Source organism: Megalops cyprinoides, chromosome 3 (genome assembly GCF_013368585.1).
Source record: "Megalops cyprinoides isolate fMegCyp1 chromosome 3, fMegCyp1.pri, whole genome shotgun sequence".
NCBI classification, from domain to species: Eukaryota; Metazoa; Chordata; class Actinopteri; order Elopiformes; family Megalopidae; genus Megalops; species Megalops cyprinoides.
Window position 1 is genome coordinate 16,402,380 of NC_050585.1, and position 19,215 is coordinate 16,421,594.

General features: G+C 47.3%; 1 protein-coding gene across 1 annotated transcript in view; it reads left to right on the top strand.

The window, feature by feature from the left end:
• The window catches only part of LOC118774718 (cell adhesion molecule-related/down-regulated by oncogenes-like), a 35,271-nt gene extending 19,878 nt beyond the window's left edge, over nucleotides 1-15,393 (top strand). Inside the window, exons 4-20 of the mRNA XM_036524163.1 lie at nucleotides 119-265; nucleotides 684-827; nucleotides 1,208-1,498; nucleotides 1,588-1,848; nucleotides 2,887-3,225; nucleotides 4,527-4,804; nucleotides 6,114-6,288; nucleotides 6,644-6,760; nucleotides 8,461-8,667; nucleotides 8,781-8,962; nucleotides 9,547-9,652; nucleotides 10,930-11,052; nucleotides 11,309-11,500; nucleotides 12,170-12,450; nucleotides 12,550-12,629; nucleotides 14,313-14,575; nucleotides 15,181-15,393. Coding sequence (XP_036380056.1) covers nucleotides 119-265; nucleotides 684-827; nucleotides 1,208-1,498; nucleotides 1,588-1,848; nucleotides 2,887-3,225; nucleotides 4,527-4,804; nucleotides 6,114-6,288; nucleotides 6,644-6,760; nucleotides 8,461-8,667; nucleotides 8,781-8,962; nucleotides 9,547-9,652; nucleotides 10,930-11,052; nucleotides 11,309-11,500; nucleotides 12,170-12,450; nucleotides 12,550-12,629; nucleotides 14,313-14,575; nucleotides 15,181-15,332 — 3,338 coding nt within the window. The 3' untranslated portion in view covers nucleotides 15,333-15,393. The remainder of the gene's footprint in view (nucleotides 1-118; nucleotides 266-683; nucleotides 828-1,207; nucleotides 1,499-1,587; nucleotides 1,849-2,886; nucleotides 3,226-4,526; nucleotides 4,805-6,113; nucleotides 6,289-6,643; nucleotides 6,761-8,460; nucleotides 8,668-8,780; nucleotides 8,963-9,546; nucleotides 9,653-10,929; nucleotides 11,053-11,308; nucleotides 11,501-12,169; nucleotides 12,451-12,549; nucleotides 12,630-14,312; nucleotides 14,576-15,180) is intronic.
• Nucleotides 15,394-19,215: the final 3,822 nt, after the last annotated feature.

A 19,215-nucleotide genomic window follows, 5' to 3' on the forward strand; every position in this document is an offset into this window, starting at 1 on the left:
TTCACATGCAGTGGTACAGCAGAGATTCAAAATGGAGTCATCGCTCATGGAAGGTGTTGATGTTTGCCTGATCCACAGCTCCTGTGCCTAACTGCAGGCCTGTCTCTCCCCTTCACAGAGATTTCAGAGTTTGGTGAGACACAGCGACGCTCGCTGGCAGTGGAGGAGGGTGGCACGGCGCTGATCGAGTGCTGGCTGCCGCACAGCGACCCCCCCGCCCTGCCGCGGTTTCGGGTGCGAGGGGAGTGGCTGGAGAAGTCCACAGGTGTGTTTTGCCGTTCTTCTGAAAGTATTTTTATGTAGCGATGGGCCATGTGCACTGAACACTGGGTGACTGAGACATGGATTATTTGTCTGCCTTGTCTGAAAGATGAAAATACATTTTTAACTATACTTGGATTTATTCCAGTTTTTGAGTTCAGGTCCTCTCCTTTTGACTGGTTGCTAGATCTTATTCATGCACATGCACCCTGGTAAACATCACATAATATCACATCACATAACATTGAATAAACAACTTTCTGTTCTGTTGGTAGCGGGAGGACAGTTTATTCATGTGACACTTCAGCTAACTTTAATATACTGTAGTTGGTCAGAACTGTTTCAAGGATATTCTTGAAATGTTCAGTTTAGTGTCTCAAAGTTTGAATAACCAAGGACTTGGTTTTTCTCTGTTTTTGCAGATAAATATTTAATCCTTCCATCTGGGAACCTTCAGATTGTGTCAGTGTCCCCCCAGAACCAGGGGACGTATAAATGCGGCGCATACAACCCCATCACCCGGGAGAACAGGGTGGAGGCCCATGGCACTAGAGTGACCGTCAAACGTGAGTCAGGGTGCATTTTGCTGTGACACCACCATTCCCCCACCCTCAGTCTAGCTAAGGGTGTGTCAGGTTGAAACCAGCTCTCTAACGTCCCACATTTTCCCCACTGCAGTTTTCTTAATTGAGCATTTAGTTGAGGTAATGTTTTACACTATTTTGATTTTTGTTTTTTTTAATTCAGTTTTATTCACTGCTTGCCAAAGTAGTTTTTATGACTTATGGATTGGGCAGTTATTACAGGTGTATTCATTCCCAGTAGTATTAACACCTAATAAAAAAGGCAGCCACTTTTCGACACTTGGCTTATTAAATTGCTTGTCATTTTTATGTCCTAGTGTGTACGTCAAGTAGGCTGATCCATTCCATCCTCCCCCCTGCAGGTTCAGATGGTCCCTCCCCGGTCCGGATTTTGTTTCCTGTTGTCCCCCAGAACCTCAGTGTGGTTGAGTCCGAGTCCCTCACTTTGGAGTGTGTTCTGGCGGGACGTCCCCACCCCACTGCCCGCTGGACTAAGGATGGACAGGAAGTGGAGCTGGGATCTAGTCACAAACTGGTACACAACAACCTCCAGCTGACTTCGGTGAAGAAGAGCGACGCAGGGAACTACCAGTGTTCGGCCCAGACAGAGAGTGGTGCCGTGGTCAGTGCAAACTACACCGTGAATGTGCTTGGTAGGTGACTCTATCTGCAGTGGTTCCAATACCTGTACCCTAAGTGTGTAAATGTATCTCTTAATCGGAGCCGCCACTCTCTCTCCTAGAACCTGCCTCAGAGCTGCGTGGCTTGTCAGATCAGTCCGTGGCCTCTGGCTCCTCCGTCCGCTTTGTCTGCATAGCTAAGGGGAACCCTGCCCCCAACATCACCTGGCTGTTCAACGCCAACCCAGTCACCCCTTCCAGCCGCCACCGAATCTCTGGCTCCTCCCTCCGCATTTTCTCCGTGACGCCACAGGATCAGGGTGTGTACCAGTGCCTGCTGGACAGCGGGATTTGGTCAGCTGGTACACTCACTGTCCAGTCAGGTACGTACCCCTATGTACAGAAACATGCTTTGGGGAAACCACCTTCTTTCCAATATTTCTTTTTCCATAAGGCCCGTTTGGTTTTGTAAGACAATTAAATGACCTCACCGGCTGCACGTGCCGGCCGTTAAGTCCCTGCAGCGGAGGGTTAACACCTCCTGCCTGAGAACAGCTCCATCAGCCGTTCTCTGGCGCAGCAGTTTTGTTTTCGGATGCCAGAGGGGGCAGCCTGGGCCGTGTAGCGCTGGCCGTGAGAGCGGCATGCTCTGTGCACTCCATCAGGGATAAGCCGTCAGACACGGGAATGTGGGGAGTGGCTGCACAAGGTTATGATGGAGGACAGACCACCCCGGCTGTCAGCATCAGGCCCAATCCCCTTTTTATCTATTAACACATGCACTCCACATAACACATACAGGAATGAATCAACTGCTTCTGACTCATGGAATATTGTGAAAAGCTCAGTGTCCACCCATGGCTTTGTTGGCTTATTTTTCTGGCATACAGTAAAGCATATTAGCCACCTTAAAATACAAACCAGGGAAAGCTACCCACGGTTGCTATATAAATTACTGTTTAACATCAGCTTGTTATAGGTAGAGTTCAAGAATCAAAGGTATGAAAAGGAAAACTACAGCTGGAGTATAAATTAGTATGCAGGTGGTTATGGTTTAAAAGGGACAGAGAGTGGTTCTGGAGGAAAATGCAACCCAGAGAAAGTGTTCAGTTGGACGTGCTATGTTTGTATGAATCAGAATTCAATTTGTCCACCAGCATGGGATGTTAAGCTAAACACTTACTCTAAAGTTTATGTCCAGATACCGCATGACTTTTTTCAGGAAATCTTCACTTTAATGCCAAGCCCCAGTTATATGTGCATGTCAATTACAACTGTAAGGTAATGCATGGAGTGCAACTCTAAGTACCCTTGAATGGCGTAGTTCTAAAGTGTCATTTTGAGAACCCATAAAATCACATTAACTCATTTGTGTCCATGTGTCTTTGTGTCTGTGTGTATGTCTGTCTGTCTGCCCCCAGGCTCGATCTCCAAACCGGTAATTCTGTCCCCACCTTTAAGTGGCAGTTTTCAGGAGGGGGACGATGTCTCTCTGTCCTGCAATGCCAGTGGCCATCCCCTGCCCATCATCCGCTGGTACAACGATGCTGGCCCCATTGCCACGCATCCTGCCCGCCTGCTCCAGCCCCCGCAGGCCGCAGCCAGGGCCCCTGGTGATAGCCCTCCCCATCTCACTATGTCTCGACCGGGAAGCAGTTCGCTATACATCCAGTCCGTCACTCTGGCCCACGCCGGGAAGTACATTTGCGAAGCCTCCAACGAACTGGGCTCTGTGCAGGCAGAAGCCTTTCTCACTGTTGGTAAGTCATTTAAAAACTGCTTTATAGATGTGAACTTAATTTTGCGCCATTCTTTGTCTCAAGAAGCTTTGTATCGCCACTTCTAACTGTGTGCAGCGAACAATTCAAATATTACCATCTTTTTTTGCTTTGCCCATTGTACCTGTCTCCCTGTGGTGAGTGTGTGTAGCCACAGCTTTGGCGTGTGCTGAAGGAGGGGAGTAGGAGAGTAAGGATGGAGGGAGACTGGAGTGTGTGGGGGTGGAGGTTGTTCAGGGGTCTGGATCTCTCTGGTATTTTGATGGCCAGTGGGTGGAATGCACGGCAGCTGGCCACGGGCCCAAGGCCTCGTTTAGTATTACCAGCCCCACGGTTGTTTGTTTTGTAAAATAAACCAGCGACACACACCAAAACAGCCTGAACCAGGACCCGGGGTCCAGCAAGCCTGCCGCGATAATCTTCCCCTCTGTCAGTTTGAATCTCAAAATTAGATTCTTTTGTTCTCCTAGCCTTTAACGATTTAGCAATGTGGGGGCACCCCCGCCATGTGGAGCCCGCACACGTACTATCTGCTAAACGCCTCTGAAGAAACTCCATTTCTCAACTGCCAAACCAGTGTCAGACATAATATAGTTCCCATCTTGCAAAATTTCCCAGGTGGACTATTCTAGCAGCAGTGTATGTGTAATGAGAAAAGCAAACAAAGCGTTATTGTATGTACTCCTGTATGGACCAAGGTTTTCTGGTATATATATTTTTTTTAATCTTCGTTGAAAGTCATGCTCCCAGTGTGGAAAACCGTCGAGGTCTGCCTGTTGGCTCCTGTTTCATAAACTCATAGTCCCGCTCCTGTTAGCCGCATGAATAACCTTGATGGGATTGCGCTAGCACTCTGTCATAATCTGGAGATTTTCTGCAGGCTTTCCGGACTGGTGCGCACAGAGCACACAAAAACAGATCCTCTTACATTGACATTTATCATCGTTTTTCTGGGTCACTGTGGTTAGAAAAGCAGAAGTATTCTTAGAGTGAAGCTATTTGCTTTTCAGCGGCATTGTGAAGATGTCCAAGAGAGAGTGCAAATGTCAGTGCTTTCAAAACATTTTTATGGGTGTTGGACTTCTGAAGAAAACATTGTTACAGAAGCATAGGCTGTATAAGTGTAGTCATAGTTTTCCCAATTGTATGGTCATATTATTCAATGGATTACACTAATTTGGTGTGAGGGAAAACTACTTACTTGGGTAGATTACCTATTAAAAAAGGGTGGGAATATTTTTTCTGGCAACCAATAAGATGTCTTCAATCTCTTTGATTGATAGAAGCCCTGGAGAGCACCACAGTGGGCATTACTATGGACGTGGCACCCTCAGTCCACCCAATCCAGAGCGATGAGGGGGAGGAACCATTTTTAGCAGAGGGGGAGCCAGGAGATGACCAGGCCACGCCCACTGAGAGGACAAGTGACCTGCCCACCCCAGAGGCGCCAATCATCACCAGCCCACCACAGACACACAAACCTGATGTGTATGACCTGGAGTGGAGGCCGGGGAGAGACTGGGGAAGCCCCATCAGCGCCTACTTTGTCAAGTACCGCAAGGTGAGGGTCATGCACACTCACCAACCATTGAGCCTTTGTTTGTGTGGTTGAATCCAGCCTTGTCTCTGTAGGGACGGATCTGGCTAAATTCCCAGAAAAAGGGAGGTACAGAATGAACCAAACAAACTGGCCATGTTTCTCAGGGGAAATTGTAACTTTTGAACACCTACTGTTTACTTAATAAGTCCAGCAGGTCTTTACAGTGGTTCATTTTGGTGCTGGTAAAAGGCTATATTTATGTTTAATTTGGTGTGTATTAATGTTAGATGAAGTACAGTGGTACTGTAACTGTACAGAACACATCAGGCGTAATCCACTTCCATTTGATGTTGATGATATAATATTTTTATTGGATCCATAATGCTGTAGTTTGAGGACAAATAGGTATGTAGATGTGGTATTCTTTGATTCTAATACAAAGGTCTGCTAAAACAAATTCTGATAAATGTAGCAGATTAGCCATATTCTCTTCTTGCTATATGGCCTTAGAGTGGTAAAAATGCAGTCTTTCATATGTTTGAATGCAGTATGCATGCTTTCAGTTCAGTTCGTGTAACAGACATGAATGGGAGCTATAAAGTAAAAAAAAAAACTGGCTGCATAAAATAGTTAGCCAGCTAAATCAACTTGGAGAAGGTAAATTAATAGAACAAAAATAACGCAGTGATAAAAGTAATATTAAGCGTAAACGTGAGGAAGCCCATCGTATGACACAAAGAATAAAGTAGATCTTTAGGGCAGCATATAGAAAACTGCAATATTAAAGAGAGCGGCATGGGTTCGTGTATATGCTAAATACTTCAGTGCTACAAATCCCACTGTGTTCCAGAGTGTGCGGAATATGAAGGGCACTGCACAAGGGTGCCTGCTGCACAAACTCTAATACTGTAGAGGGGCAGCAGCAGGTCAGCATGGCTACGGCTAGGATGGCAGCGGAAAGAGAGGCTGAGAGACATGTTTGTCCAGTCTGGTTATTAAGGCGGGAGGTGGGGGCCTGCTGGGGGAGGAATTGGCCATCTGAAGCATGTTTACTCCGGTGACGCATTGCATTTGACAAAGTTGTAATTCTTGTTTGTGCCCGCCTTAACAGCAAGTTCTATTGTACTGCAGACACTGGAAAATATGACCACGTTTTGGGCTATTGTTTCTGACGTTACCGCCTCGGGCCTCCTCCTTCTGCACTGGAGGGAAAATGTCAGTATAGGAGTGTGCGGGCAGCCGGCTCGGAAGAAAAGGCCCTAACATTCTCGTCTCGCCTGTGTGCCTGTCCTCGTCTGGCGCGTGCCTGTGTGCGACGCGCCCTCCGCAGCTGGACGACTCGGGCAGCCTGGTGGGCGGCTGGCACACGGTGCGCGTTCCGGGGAGCGAGAAGACGCTGCGCCTGTCGGAGCTGGAGCCCTCCAGCCTCTACGAGGTCCTGATGGTGGCCCGCAGCGCGGCCGGGGACGGCCAGCCCGCCATGCTCACCTTCCGCACCGGCAAGGGTACGTGCGCCGTGGCAGTGTGGGTCCACAGCAACCGTCTGCGCGTGGAGCGCCAGATGAGAAATGGTCCCTTGCCCTGGGCTTGTGTTTGAAAGCTAAATGCCGTTACGGTCATTTTTCAAGGCAGGCGCTCGTTTTAGACGGCTGAAATTCCTGTAGAGTCTAAATCAAACGGTGTTTACAGACCGTAACTGAGTCAGTATCTTTTTGCGTCAACAGAAGCAATGCTCTGAGGTAATCTGTGCACTCTCCCTTTCACTCCCTTACTCTCTTTCACTCTGTCTCTCTCTCTCTCTCTCTCTCTCTCTCTCTCTCTCTCTCTGTGTCCTTGCTCTGGTTCTTTCTCTCTCCACAGAGAGGGTTACCTCCTCCAGCAAGAATCCCTCCAAGGCCCCGTTTCTGTCCCTGCCTGAGAAGGTGCCGGAATATGAGAGCTCCAACACACACTTTGGGGTGGTCATACACGACAGGGGTAAGAACCAAAGCATGGGCCTTCTCACTTCTCATCATCTTCTTAAGACAACCTGGCGGGAATCAGTTTTATAGCCCTTTCAGGCCTACCTCTGTGGAAGAGCAGTACAAGTACTCCAAGTACTAAGCACTTCAGCAGAAAGTCTCACTGCCATCATTCTACCTTAGTACAAAGGGCTGTACATTTCCTCAGGGTTTCTCTGACTTCACCAGCCACAAAATCTGTTAAATCCTGAGTCATATGCAGAGCAGACTTTTGCTCCCCTCCCAAAGTCTCTCTGCTCTCTATTAATGTGAAAGAGGCAAAGATGAGATAATCTGTGTGGCGGACACCTCTATTTCAGGAGCATTTTACCAGTATTCTTTTACTTTGAAGACCCCTGGGTTGTTGACACAGATCACATTCTGGGTGTTATCCACTTTTTAACAGGGTACATTTCCTGCTGTTCCTCATTCAGGGGTACAATAGCAATGTCTCTTTGGGCTTTGAACCTACACCCCTCTGGTTACGAGCCAGTCCCAAACCCACCACTCCACTCTGCTACCCCAGATGCCAGTGTATAACAGCGTATACCCCTACTAATAGAATAAGGGCAAGAGGAGAGGCTCCTGCCGCAGTGCTGAAAAAGTAGAGCATCAAGCAGTTTGTTTCTGCCTGGAACTTGGCTCCAGATGCTTGCAGGCTGCTGCCAGCTCCTCTTGATCGGGTGGTACAGCGCAAAATGTTTAGACAGTGTCTGTTTTGTCTCTCTGCTTCGCCGGAATGTTCTGCCAGTTGAATTTTAGCTTCGGTTTTTGCACACTAGACTGGGCGAGATGTTGTGAAGTGTATGTAGGAAGGCAAGTGCATGCACATACATGTGCTTACTTGACGCACACTCATGCTTGCCCTTTTTGGTGATGGTATGCATGTGTGTGTCTGTGTGTCTATGTGTCCATGTGTGCGTGTGTGTGCGTGTGCGTGTGTGTGCGTGTGTGTGTCCATGCGTGCATCTGTGTATGTGTGTGTGTGGGTATATGTACTGTATGTGCTTGTAGTTCTGTCTGTTCTTCAGTCTTTTTACTAACCCCCTCTCTTCTCACACTTTCTCCCTGCCCATCTCTCTCTGACTCAGAGCCTGAATAGTAAGTACATCCTGCTCCAGCATGCTTACTCAGTACTGTATGTGGTGTTTGATCTGTCACAGAGAGAGATGAGAGATTTCCCCATGCAAAAAGGGCTGCACATTTCTCAACATAACAAATTGCTTTATGTTTTTGTTTGAAAGACAATGGCTTTTTTCAATAAAGATGGCCCCTGTTATTATTCTAGTTATGTGGGGGTGACTGTTACAGTCAATAATGTTGTGAAGACAGCATGTGGGGGAAAAACACATTTCACATTCCACTTTGTGGGTCTATAAACCATATAAGTACATACAGGTAGTCCTTTATTTTTGAATGCCAGATTAAATAATTTTGTTTTGATACAAACAGAAGGAAACACATCTGTATAAGCAACATAATAAAATGTGGTGCTTTACTCAATAGAGTAATACCTATTTAATGGATACTTTACAAATGAGGCTTTCCCTACTCCTTTTGTTCAGTGTATCCTTATGCAGTGTGGTTGGGATCCTAGCACAAATGCATTCCTGCAGCTTTGTCGTGTCATGATCATAATCAGTCTGAAACTCAGCGTCTGATTGGTCCTGTCCTCAGTGCCCGAGGCCCCAGACCGGCCCACCATTTCCATGGCCTCTGAGAGCTCGGTGTACGTCACATGGATTCCCCGGGCCAATGGGGGCTCTCCCATCACCGCCTTCCGTGTGGAGTACCGGCGGCAGGGGCGCAGTGCCGAATGGGTGACCGCTGCCGACAACATTTCCCCCCTCAAGCTGTCTGTGGAGGTGCGCAACCTAGAGCCAGGTGAGATGGCCACAACTCCCTGCCCACTGGGAACACCGTCTTCTGAGGATTAATGCAGTGTGCATGCATATTTGCATATCCACGTATCCTTACCAAAAACTCCCCCTCCGCAGGATCCACATATCGGTTCCGTGTCATCGCCATGAATATGTACGGAGAGAGTCCCCACAGCTCCCCCTCCAGGCCATACCAGGTGTCTGCGGTCAGCCCGCCCTTCTCCAGCCGCCCGGTGGCCGGCCCCCACATCGATTCCACGGACGCAGTCAGTGACACGCAGATCATGCTGCGCTGGACTGTGAGTGCACTACCAGCAGTCACCACTAGGGGAGGTTAAGGGGAAGGAGGTGCTCCTGAACCAGCCAGCAGCATTACTTTGGGATGAAGGGGGGAGGGCTGTGGCTGGTTATTGCAGCAGCCAGGGCCACGTCTTTGCTGGAAAGTTGTCCTTCTTTTCAAGTCGCTCAGATTTTTGTCTCAACGATGCTGTCGATTAGACTGTGCCATTAAGAAGTTTCTCATGCCCCCATGCCCAAACGATGCGCAATCAGGCGTCCAATTACCCAGGGCTGCTGTGATTATAGCAGTGTTCCGGGGAGATTAGCCGGCTCTGTTCAGGACGGTACACGTAGGGCATAGCAGGGGCTATTTTTAGACCTGAGAAAAACTGGGAGACAGAAGGGCACGTCATGTATCTGATTTTTTTGCTCTTAGGATTAGTTACCCTCTATCGTTGTCTGTAAACAAACATCTTTGTCAGCAGTTTTCTTTCGTTCCCTGTAATATTACATATATCATTACAACATACAACATATAATGTTAGGATGCGTTTTTATCCTGTGGTCTGATGAGAACGCGCAAATGTCTCTCTCTCTTCCCCAGTACACTCCCTCCAGTAACAACAACACTCCCATCCAGGGATTCTACATCTACTACAGACCCACAGACAGTGACAATGACAGCGACTACAAGAGGGATGTGGTGGAAGGTGAGTGTAGGCCTTTGCCTCTCGAGGGCAGGGGGTGCCAGCCTTCACTGGGACACCCCATCAACTTCTCCCAGCACCTTCCCCAGGCTATTTTTAAGCGGGCCACAAAATAAGGTTGTGGTGTTGTGGGGGAAGGGGGGGGGTAACCTCCGGGGCAAATCCACCAGGAACGCATTCCCGCTTGGGGCAGGGCGGGGTGAGGAGGGGTCAAGCCGTCGATTGATGTGCGGCAAACGCCGGGTCTGGGTAATGGGCCAGTGTAAAATGTGTCTTTAATAAATGGTCGCCTCACTAATGGCCCAGAACTGAAACCCTAAACCCTGGCGGTTGAAGGGGCTCAGATTGCCATCAGGAATGTTAAAAACCAAGCCCGGGCAGCAGGGCTGTCCCCCAGCCCGTCACTGGGGGCGATAACGCCCCTCTCTCTGCACACTGGGAGACCGCAATAGGCATGTTTAGGGTGTATCCCTGAGAAAAAGTCACCTGCAACTACGTAAGAGTTCTGGATTTATCTTGTGTGTGTGCACGCATCCATATGTATCTGTGTGCACACGCACGTGTGTGTGCATGTACGTGCGGTGTATTGTGCCTGTTTAGGGGTTTGTTACTGACTGAGACAGGTGGTTTAACAGCTTAGATGTTGGCATTAGCAGGGATAAGAGACAGATCTATGAAGATATGAGGTGAAGAAATCAGCCAATGTGCTTGCTATCTGAAGATGAGCCCATAATGCTCTAATGACAGTTGTTCTCTAAACTGTGTTTGAGGTCTAATACAAACATTAGCAGATTGGATAATGGAGTGGGTGTCCGACCACAGACAAACCAGCGACCATTGTTTTAAACATTTATCTGCGAAATATCTATTTGAAATGTAAAGTTTCATCTCTGTGGAGGCAACATTTTCACTGAAAGCCTGGTGCAGCTCCATCTGTGTAGTTTGTATGCAGGCCTGTGTGTGTGTTTGTTTGTTTGGTGCAGCAATCTATAGTGTTTGTTGTGGTCTCTGTGTGCAAGACTGCATAATAATCTGTGTGTGTGTGTATATATGTGTGTGTGTGTGTGTGTGTGCGCAGTGGGAATGCTGGAACCAGGCCAGAACAAACTCTCAGCAGCCATATAAGGAGGCTGTCTGGTGTATTGAAACTGCTGGAGCCCTCCTGAAGCTTATACAGAGAGGCAGGGAAGGGGGACTGGGTTAGGGAGAGAAGGGGTTAAAGTCACAATGGACAGGGCTGTTGGAACAGCATCAAAAGCTGTTTGCTCTGCCCCCCACAGGCCTCAAGCAGTGGCACCTTATTGGCCAGCTCCAGCCAGAGACCTCCTATGACATCAAGATGCAGTGTTTCAACGATGGAGGGGAGAGCGAGTACAGCAACGTCATGATCTGTGAGACCAAAGGTGAGGCAGGCTGAGGGTTTACAGACCAGTGGGCAGCCACTCTCACCTGGTAGCTTAATCCTGGCCACCTGGTGAAGATGGGTTAAAAATAGACGACGTCATTGATAAAGTGCGCTGTTGTATAAGGACAGAGAGGACATGGATGGTTGTGTGCTTGTTGGCAGCAGAGCTGAGAGGCCAGGGCTGCCTTTGCAGATTGAGAAGTCCCTCTGATCCCCTCACCTCCCTCCGTCTGTATTCCTCTCACTCTCTGCAGCTCGCCTCCCCCCGGGGGTACCCCCTCAGCACCCAGTCACGCCCCCCGGGCCGTACCCCCCTGAGCCTCCCACCGCCCCGGGGGGCCTGCTGTACCTCATTGTGGGCAGCGTGCTGGGGGTGATGGTGCTCATCCTGCTGGTCTTCATCGCTATGTGTCTGTGGAGGAACCGGCAGCAGAGCGGCCTGCACAGTGAGTACCGGGGCGAGTGGGGCTGCTCTCGCGCCCCCTGCTGGCAGGCATGTGCAAACACAGCACTGTGTCAGTCCTGGACCTGCCGGACCTGCTGCGTGTTCTCACGCTGTGAAACCATTCATGGACATGAGCCTATAACACCCGTGCTCTCCCTGACTCCTGTTATGTTCCAGTGCTTTCATACAGTTGATATCCATGATTTCTGACTCACTGAGTGAGTGAGGTGCATTGCTTCAACATTGTGAGGTGGTTTATTTCCCATTGTACTGCAAAGCTATCAAAGATTTACTTAACATTACTGATTTATTAATCAGTGCGCATTGTCTAAGTAAATATTTTCACACTTTATTTTGTCCTTGTTATGAGTTTTTGTATATCATATAGTCATACTGAATCAGGCTATTCTGATTGATGAGTGAATGCTATACATTATGTGTACTGTATGTAATCTGTGTTGACACGCACTGCCAAAGGTTCACACTGCCTAGTGTTCAGTAGTTACCGGTCCGGGGGTCAAAGGCGTTCAGCAGCCTAATGCTCAGGGGCTACAGTCAGTTGTGAGATTTATTACCTGTCGCAACAAGTCTGACCTGTGCACAAACAAAAGCTCCAGGGGTGCGTGGTGTCCCCATCTGACCGCCGCTCTCCCTCCCCCTCCCCCCGCAGAGTACGACCCGCCGGGTTACCTGTACCAGCCTGCAGAGATGAACGGGCACGTGCTGGAGTACACCGGCCGCATGAACGGCAGCGTCCACGGCGGCTACGGCCACGGCGGCCCCATGGCGCCCCCTGGCTGCCCCCACCTGCACCACAAGCTGCCCAACGGCCTGGCGCTGCTCAATGGCACGGGGCCGCTCTACCCCTCTGCCCACCCCCATGGCCACGATGGCCCCCTGCCCCACGGCACCCTGGAGTACGAGCACTCCCACCCCCACCACCATCACAATGTGAGCCTCCATCCCCACTAACTGTCCTGCAGTGTCTACACTTTTCCTCTCAATCATAGGGGCTGTTACTAACCATAATTCCCTTCGTTTCATTGGCAGGGAGGTGGAATGTACACTGCATTGCCCCAATCAGATCCCTCCGACTGTATGAGCTGCCAGAACTTCTGCAACAATAACAGGTAAGAGGAAGGCTGATCAACTAACTGAACTGGATTGGATGTGGAATTTTGGAACGATTTGCCATGTTATGTACAAGCATGCCTTTGAAGTCACCCGCTGTGATTGGTTGGACCTACTGAGCATACGCAGATCTGCCAGGTAAAGGCCATCTTATTGGTGTGTGTGTGTGGGAATTCTGGCCAAGCACTTTCCCAGAGTGTACTTTTCCACACACAATACAACTACTCTAGTGTACTTGGCAAATAATACTAGGATCTAAACTTAGACTGAAAATAGGTGGATGACCTAGCAATCAGACAAATGCTAACCCTATCAGAGTAGAGTAATCTTGTGGACTTGTAGTCCAGTTCAGACTATACACAGTTTGTAGGTACAAAGGGCTTTAATTTAAATGTGTGATACACGAAAACGGGGATGTGCAAACAGAAATGATGAATATGATGAATGATGAAAATGTTCAATAGGAAGGCGATATTAAGTTCTCATTGAATGACTCACAAGCGATTATGTGAACATGTATGGTCGATGTACCAGTGTAATTGCACAGGTACAAGTTCACTGCAGTGTGAAGCGTGAGCAAATTTAGCGTCCTTTTTGTGAACCTGTTGAGCTCTACTGTGCTGTCATGTTGTTCATCAGCTGAAAAAACAGATTGTACAAGGACCTATCCCTCTCTCCTGCCTTCCTTCTCCTCTCCTCCTCCTGTCCCAGTATTGCTGATTTGTCCTGGCCTTGTCTCTGCATCGGCCCCCTCGCCCCTCCCCTCTCTCTCCCTCTCTGTTTCGCCCTCTCAGGCCCGCTAGGCTTGTTTATGTACTCTAGTGACTCGGGTCCTAACAGTTTACACTGCACGCACCCAGCCACCGGTCTTAATGAGCCCTCTGTTTATTTACCTCTCCAAGCAGTGGGGGGGGGGGGGGGGGGGGGGGGGGGGGGGGGGGGCTTGGGGGGCAATGTTTGATTACAGCAAAGGGGGCGGGGCTCTTGAAGTCGCTCCTGGGTTTAGATGTCTCTTATTTTATGAATGGAAAATTATGAGGGGTGTGTGTGTGTGTGTGTGTGTGTGTGTGTTTGAAACAGCTGGTTGTGTTGCAAGCGGCAGAGCGCAGGGGGAATGCAATGGAGAACACACAGCTGAACTGCACCATTGTCAGTTGCCCGCATTCAGTCAAGACTTAGTCACAATTACAGGATGAGGAGGGCTGTGGACAGTCACACAGAGTGCTTGTGTTTTTTACATTTAGCTTTTCATTAAAGCATGCAGGTGGTATAAACAAATAGTAGTGGTCTCATAAGACATTGTTTTGCTTGCTTGGTTTACAATTATATCGATTACAATTCCCTTGTTTGTGTAAGTGATTCGAGTGTAATGTGCTTACTAGTAGAAGCTGTTGTATAATGTGGACTACTATGAATTGATATACATTTTGAAATGTATGTTCTACATCTCCCCTTGGTAAAAAAGGATTTGATATGGTTATGTTTTGCTGCACAAAATACAGAACACGCAATGATCATCCACATAGGGCACTTACTCATTTTTTGTAAGATTTTTGTTTCATTTGCATCTTTATATATCTCCAATATATCATTAATGTAAATATGAATGTGAATAGAAACTAAGGCATCCATGCCCTGTGTCTTCAGAGGGAGTATAAAGCAGAGTGTCTCCTTCCTCCTAGGTGTTTCACAAAGGCCAACGCCACCTTCTCGAACGGCAGCCTTCCCATGATGCACCGCGTGGCGCCCTGCCAGCAGGACGGGTTAGAGATGATGCCTCTGGGTCATGTGACCCCGCGCTGCCACACCCCCAGCGTCCAGCAGTACCCCGGGGACGAGGCTGACAAGGCCGAGGAGGAGTCAGTGGAGGAAAAAACCCCATCCCTTTCTCAACTTCCCTGCTGTCAGGCAGGGGAATGCCAGCACTGCCCTTCAGAGGAACAAGGTTAGCCAGCAGTCTATTTTTACAACAACCTTGGAAAGGGTTAGTTTTATCATTGAAGTGTGGGCCCCTCACCAGTTCAGTGTGTATTATATATTAACCCCGTTCTTAGTGTGGCTTCCCTATAGAATAATGTATCAGAAAGTGTATCATCTTCTAGTATATCCATTTCTGCTTGAGAATTCGTGAGGCCTGTTTTTTCTTATCTTCGGTTTTATAGGGAAACACAGTATATACGCACATTTTATGATTGTCCATTTTTTCCTTTTGTAGCTAGGAAGTTTAATTTATTTCTGTTAGTGGCTAATTGGCTTCTTTTGTTAATAAATTTACATTACCACAGCTTAAATTCTGTGTATTTTCCTAATGTAAGGAGGGTAGTATTCTGTGAAATATAGTTAATAAAGCAGTTCAAATCCTTTAAAAATAGAAGCACGAATACTAAAGGGCAGGGATATCTTGGGGGTCAGTTTAGAAGGATATTACAGCTCAACCAAGCAGGATTTATTTGTTGGCCCTGTGTAAGAATCTCCTTGGGGAATGCTGCAAAAACATGGCAGGACATAGCATTGAATAACGAGGCGGTCCCCCCTCTCTGCGTGTGACAGGCAAGGAGCCACAGCAGGAGGAGTCGGAAGGGCCCGTGTCCCGCTGGGAGTGCCTGAGTCTGTCTGAACTGGACTGTAACGACAAGACAGGCTGGGACTCCACCAGCAGCCTCACGGGGGACATCATACAGCCACCGCTGCAGGAGACCTGAGCACACACATGTGCAGAAGTGTACACACACATGCACACACATACACACACACACGTGCATACACAAACACACATGCATACATGCATATATACACAGAACACATGCCCGAGTGTGCATGCATATACACACACACAAACATGCAAATACTTACATGTATACACACACACACACACACACACACACACACACACACACACACACACACACACACACACACACACACACACACACACACACACAAATGGAGCAAGCAAGCAAGGGCAAGGAGCAGCAGGAACGGGGAAGGAGAGGACCAGCTCTGGCACAGCCACAGACTTTTTATGACATTGTGACAAAGGACACAATACAGACTGCGGTCAGAGCTGGGACGGACAAGTCAGAGACTCCTAACTGCAACCACAAGATTTTAAATGAGAACAAAAACTCTTTAGACAGCTTATTTATTTTTTGTAGTAGTAAAATATTATTTCATATGAATGTATCTGTTTTAAGAAAAAAAGTTTGTCTTATATTATTTATGCTTTTTGAGGAGAAATGCTTTTCTATTTTTTTTTTGTTTTGTTTCTTTATCGTGCTGTCCACACAGTGTGGAGTTTAGCCCTGTTATGTATAAAGTTTTGTAATAATATAAAGAGAAACTATGGAAGATACAAAGCCCTCTATTCTTATTTCCACTCTGTTCTTCTTTCCTGGCATAACTGTCTGGCTGCCTGTATGTCAGATTCACTGTGCGACAATGAGAAATTTAAGCAGCAAAAATACATATATGTGCAGAATGTTTTTGATTGGGCTCTTTCAGGGAGCATATTTTGATGACCTTTACTGTGATTGGTCTCATTTTTTTCACACGGTTAAGGGTGCTGGCAACAATTCTCGCAGCAAATCTCATGTAATGCTTAATGCTCTGTTGTTCATTTGTGAGTCTTGATGGTGCTTGTGCGCCCAAAGATAGGTCTCATAAATGTCTTAATGTATTCACTGTAAACCAATCAAAACTAATAATTTTGCTCCATTCAGCAAAATGCAGTCATTTGTAGCAGCCTCACCCATTAAGCTTGTCATGAAGTCCTACCTACCAGTCACTTCCAAAGAGTGCATTGAGTTGTTTTGTTTTTCGAACACAAGGTAAAAAGGGTGTATTTCAGAGATTCGGTTATATCTTGTGATTCTCGATTGGATCCCATCAGCACTTGACTTGAGGTCAGATTGTAAACACCAATAATCACATTCCCATTTGTGACATCATCGACGAAGGATTTGCTTACAAGAAATGCCCAGTAATAAAATGGCATGTGTGGTACATAACAGTTTAGTACATAATAAACCTGTGTGTCCACTGGGATTTTCACTCTAGAGAAGCAGTCTGGGATCACAGATTTGAATTTTCATGTAGGTCTGGTGCTCCTAGTAAAACTTTAGCGGCCCGAGATAATAAATGAGTAGCTGAGAAATAAACTACAGCTGCAACAACTTGTTCCATTGTTACTCGTACATAAACAGACTATTTTATTGAGAGCTCCTGAGGTGCTCAGAGCACAATTCAAAACACAAGATATGATGGGATGCAACAAACTTATCAGTTTGCGTTGCAGCATGCTTGAATGTAACCTCTCTTTGAAAGGTTGGCGCATTTCAGAACATGGTGCCTTTGAAGTCAGTGTCTTGTCAGTTGGCTGTATTAGTTGCGACCGAGGGTGCGGTGAGTGCTGGCTTGGGTTGGTAGGGAGCTGGGGAAGGTGGTTTGGAGCCAGTCTGCCAGTGGTGGTGCCAGGGTTGTGTGCCCGCTCTCAGGCTTAGGCTCGCCCAACCATGTTACCTGGCGGCACATCGGCTATTCCTGGCATCCACCAGCCTCGCTGCCTGCCACTTAACTGTCACACAAGACATTCTGTTGGAGGAGTTTTTGGAGTCCAGCCTCCCTCCTCTTTGCCCCCCTGAGGTTGGCAGTCCCACGTATGTCTGTTCTTCTGGCGTCGAACCTCCTGCCCATCTCCACCCATATGTCTGTCTGTCTGTCTGCCTGTTCTTGCAGGAGCGTGACGGTTTAATCCGTCTGAAACCGACTGGTAAAGGGTTGGTTCTTGCCTTTGGCTGTGCCTGGGCTCTTGACTAAGGGCAAGAAAGTGTTGAGATTTGAGATTATCTAAGTCTGTTGTGACTCGCGTCAGGAAGTAACGGCCCTGGAGATTGGCAGACAGATACCGATAGATAGGAGCTGAGCTCGGTTTGTTATCCGCCACTGATGGAAAGGGGATTAAGCGGATTAAAGGGGACCTTTGTGCATTTCGACGTGGTTCGGATTACGGTCCTCCTGGAGGAGAAAAATGAAAGAAGAAAAGGATGAACGGGAAAAGGAAGTGACAAAAGATTTTTTAAAGAAATGGTTGAGATGCTGACAGAGGCCAGGGGCAGCTGATGTGATGGGGAGATATGATCGGGACTGTCTCAAAAAGATCTGATTCTTCTCTCCCCCCCTCCATCTGTCAGCCTGGACGGCCCCTCTCCTGGCCCGACACTCCCCATCTCTGTGCCGCCCCTTCATTAAGAGCCCCCAGGAAACAAGGGTGTCCATTGTCCGTCCTGGAATTCGTTCCCCCTTACCCTGAATGGACCTGTTAACACCATTCCCCCCATCTCACTCCCATACACCCACACACTGTTTCCCCCTTTATCTTTCTCCATCCCTCTGGCAGACGTGGAAGAATAAGCTATAACACAATACTTCTGAATGATATGGCTTTGTCAGCTGTAATGAGTGTGTTTGAAATGGGGTTTTGTCTCCCCACCCAAAAAAAGCCAGAATGTGCCACTTCTGTGTACGTCTGAAAAGGAACTGATCCGCTGAAAGAAAGTGATGTGAAGAGGGTTTTTTGCCAACCACATCTTTTTTGTGATCTGATATGGATCCCTGTGTGATGGATAGAGGCTTGACAGGGTCTGACAGGTCCACACTGAAAAAAATATCAGTGAATAATTTGTATGTGCCACTTATGTCAGCAGTGTTATCTCTACTTGAATAGCTCTTGAAAACAGGAAGAGATTCAAAATATAACAATGGGCCCTCATATTAACAAGAGGCAGTAGCAAAACACTGAGTCATTATGAGATAGATGTGACACATTTTAGCCACTGCATTATGTACAAAAATATCTCTCCATGTGCTGTAATGTTAGTTTCCACCTGTCACCTGCTCTACCTGCAGGGCCTTGGTGGCACTGCATACACAGAGAGAGATCTTTTGCACAGTCTGTTGCAGTTAATGTCAAATAAGCATTACAGTCAGAACTAACCAGGTTCAAATATAAAAGATCCACCAGAGAGGTTACAGCTTAATTAAGGTTGCCAGTTTCCTGAGGAAACTGGTGCTTGATCTCCATCTTACTCTCAAGCTGAGAACTGGAATTCTTAACAAAAATCAAATATATCGCATACAGTAGTCTTCACCTCTAGACAATTCCACTTTTGTCTTAACCTTGCAAGATGAAAAGGTTGTTTAAGTGTTTTTTTCAGGATAGATGATCACGTTCAGGCATAGAGGAGCGTGTTACAGAATTCAGGTAAATTGCAGTCTTTTTTTGAACCCATGCCCAGAGAACTGTTTCCTATCATTTGAAGCCACGGTCTCATATCCTACTGTGAGAATGTCAGTGTCCTGAAGCGAATAATTATGTGAGGGGATGACAGAATAACAGAATATAAGTATTTTCTAAATTTCAGAAAAGACCTCAATCTTTGATATGCTATCAATATTCTTTCAAAAGAAGGTTGATTGTTATTACCTTAAGGTATATTTTTGCATGAGACTACAAGTGGGAGGTTTCCAGTTTTCTTTAAACATATTTTATTTAACAAATACATGTCTTTGTAAGAAAAATAAATTGGT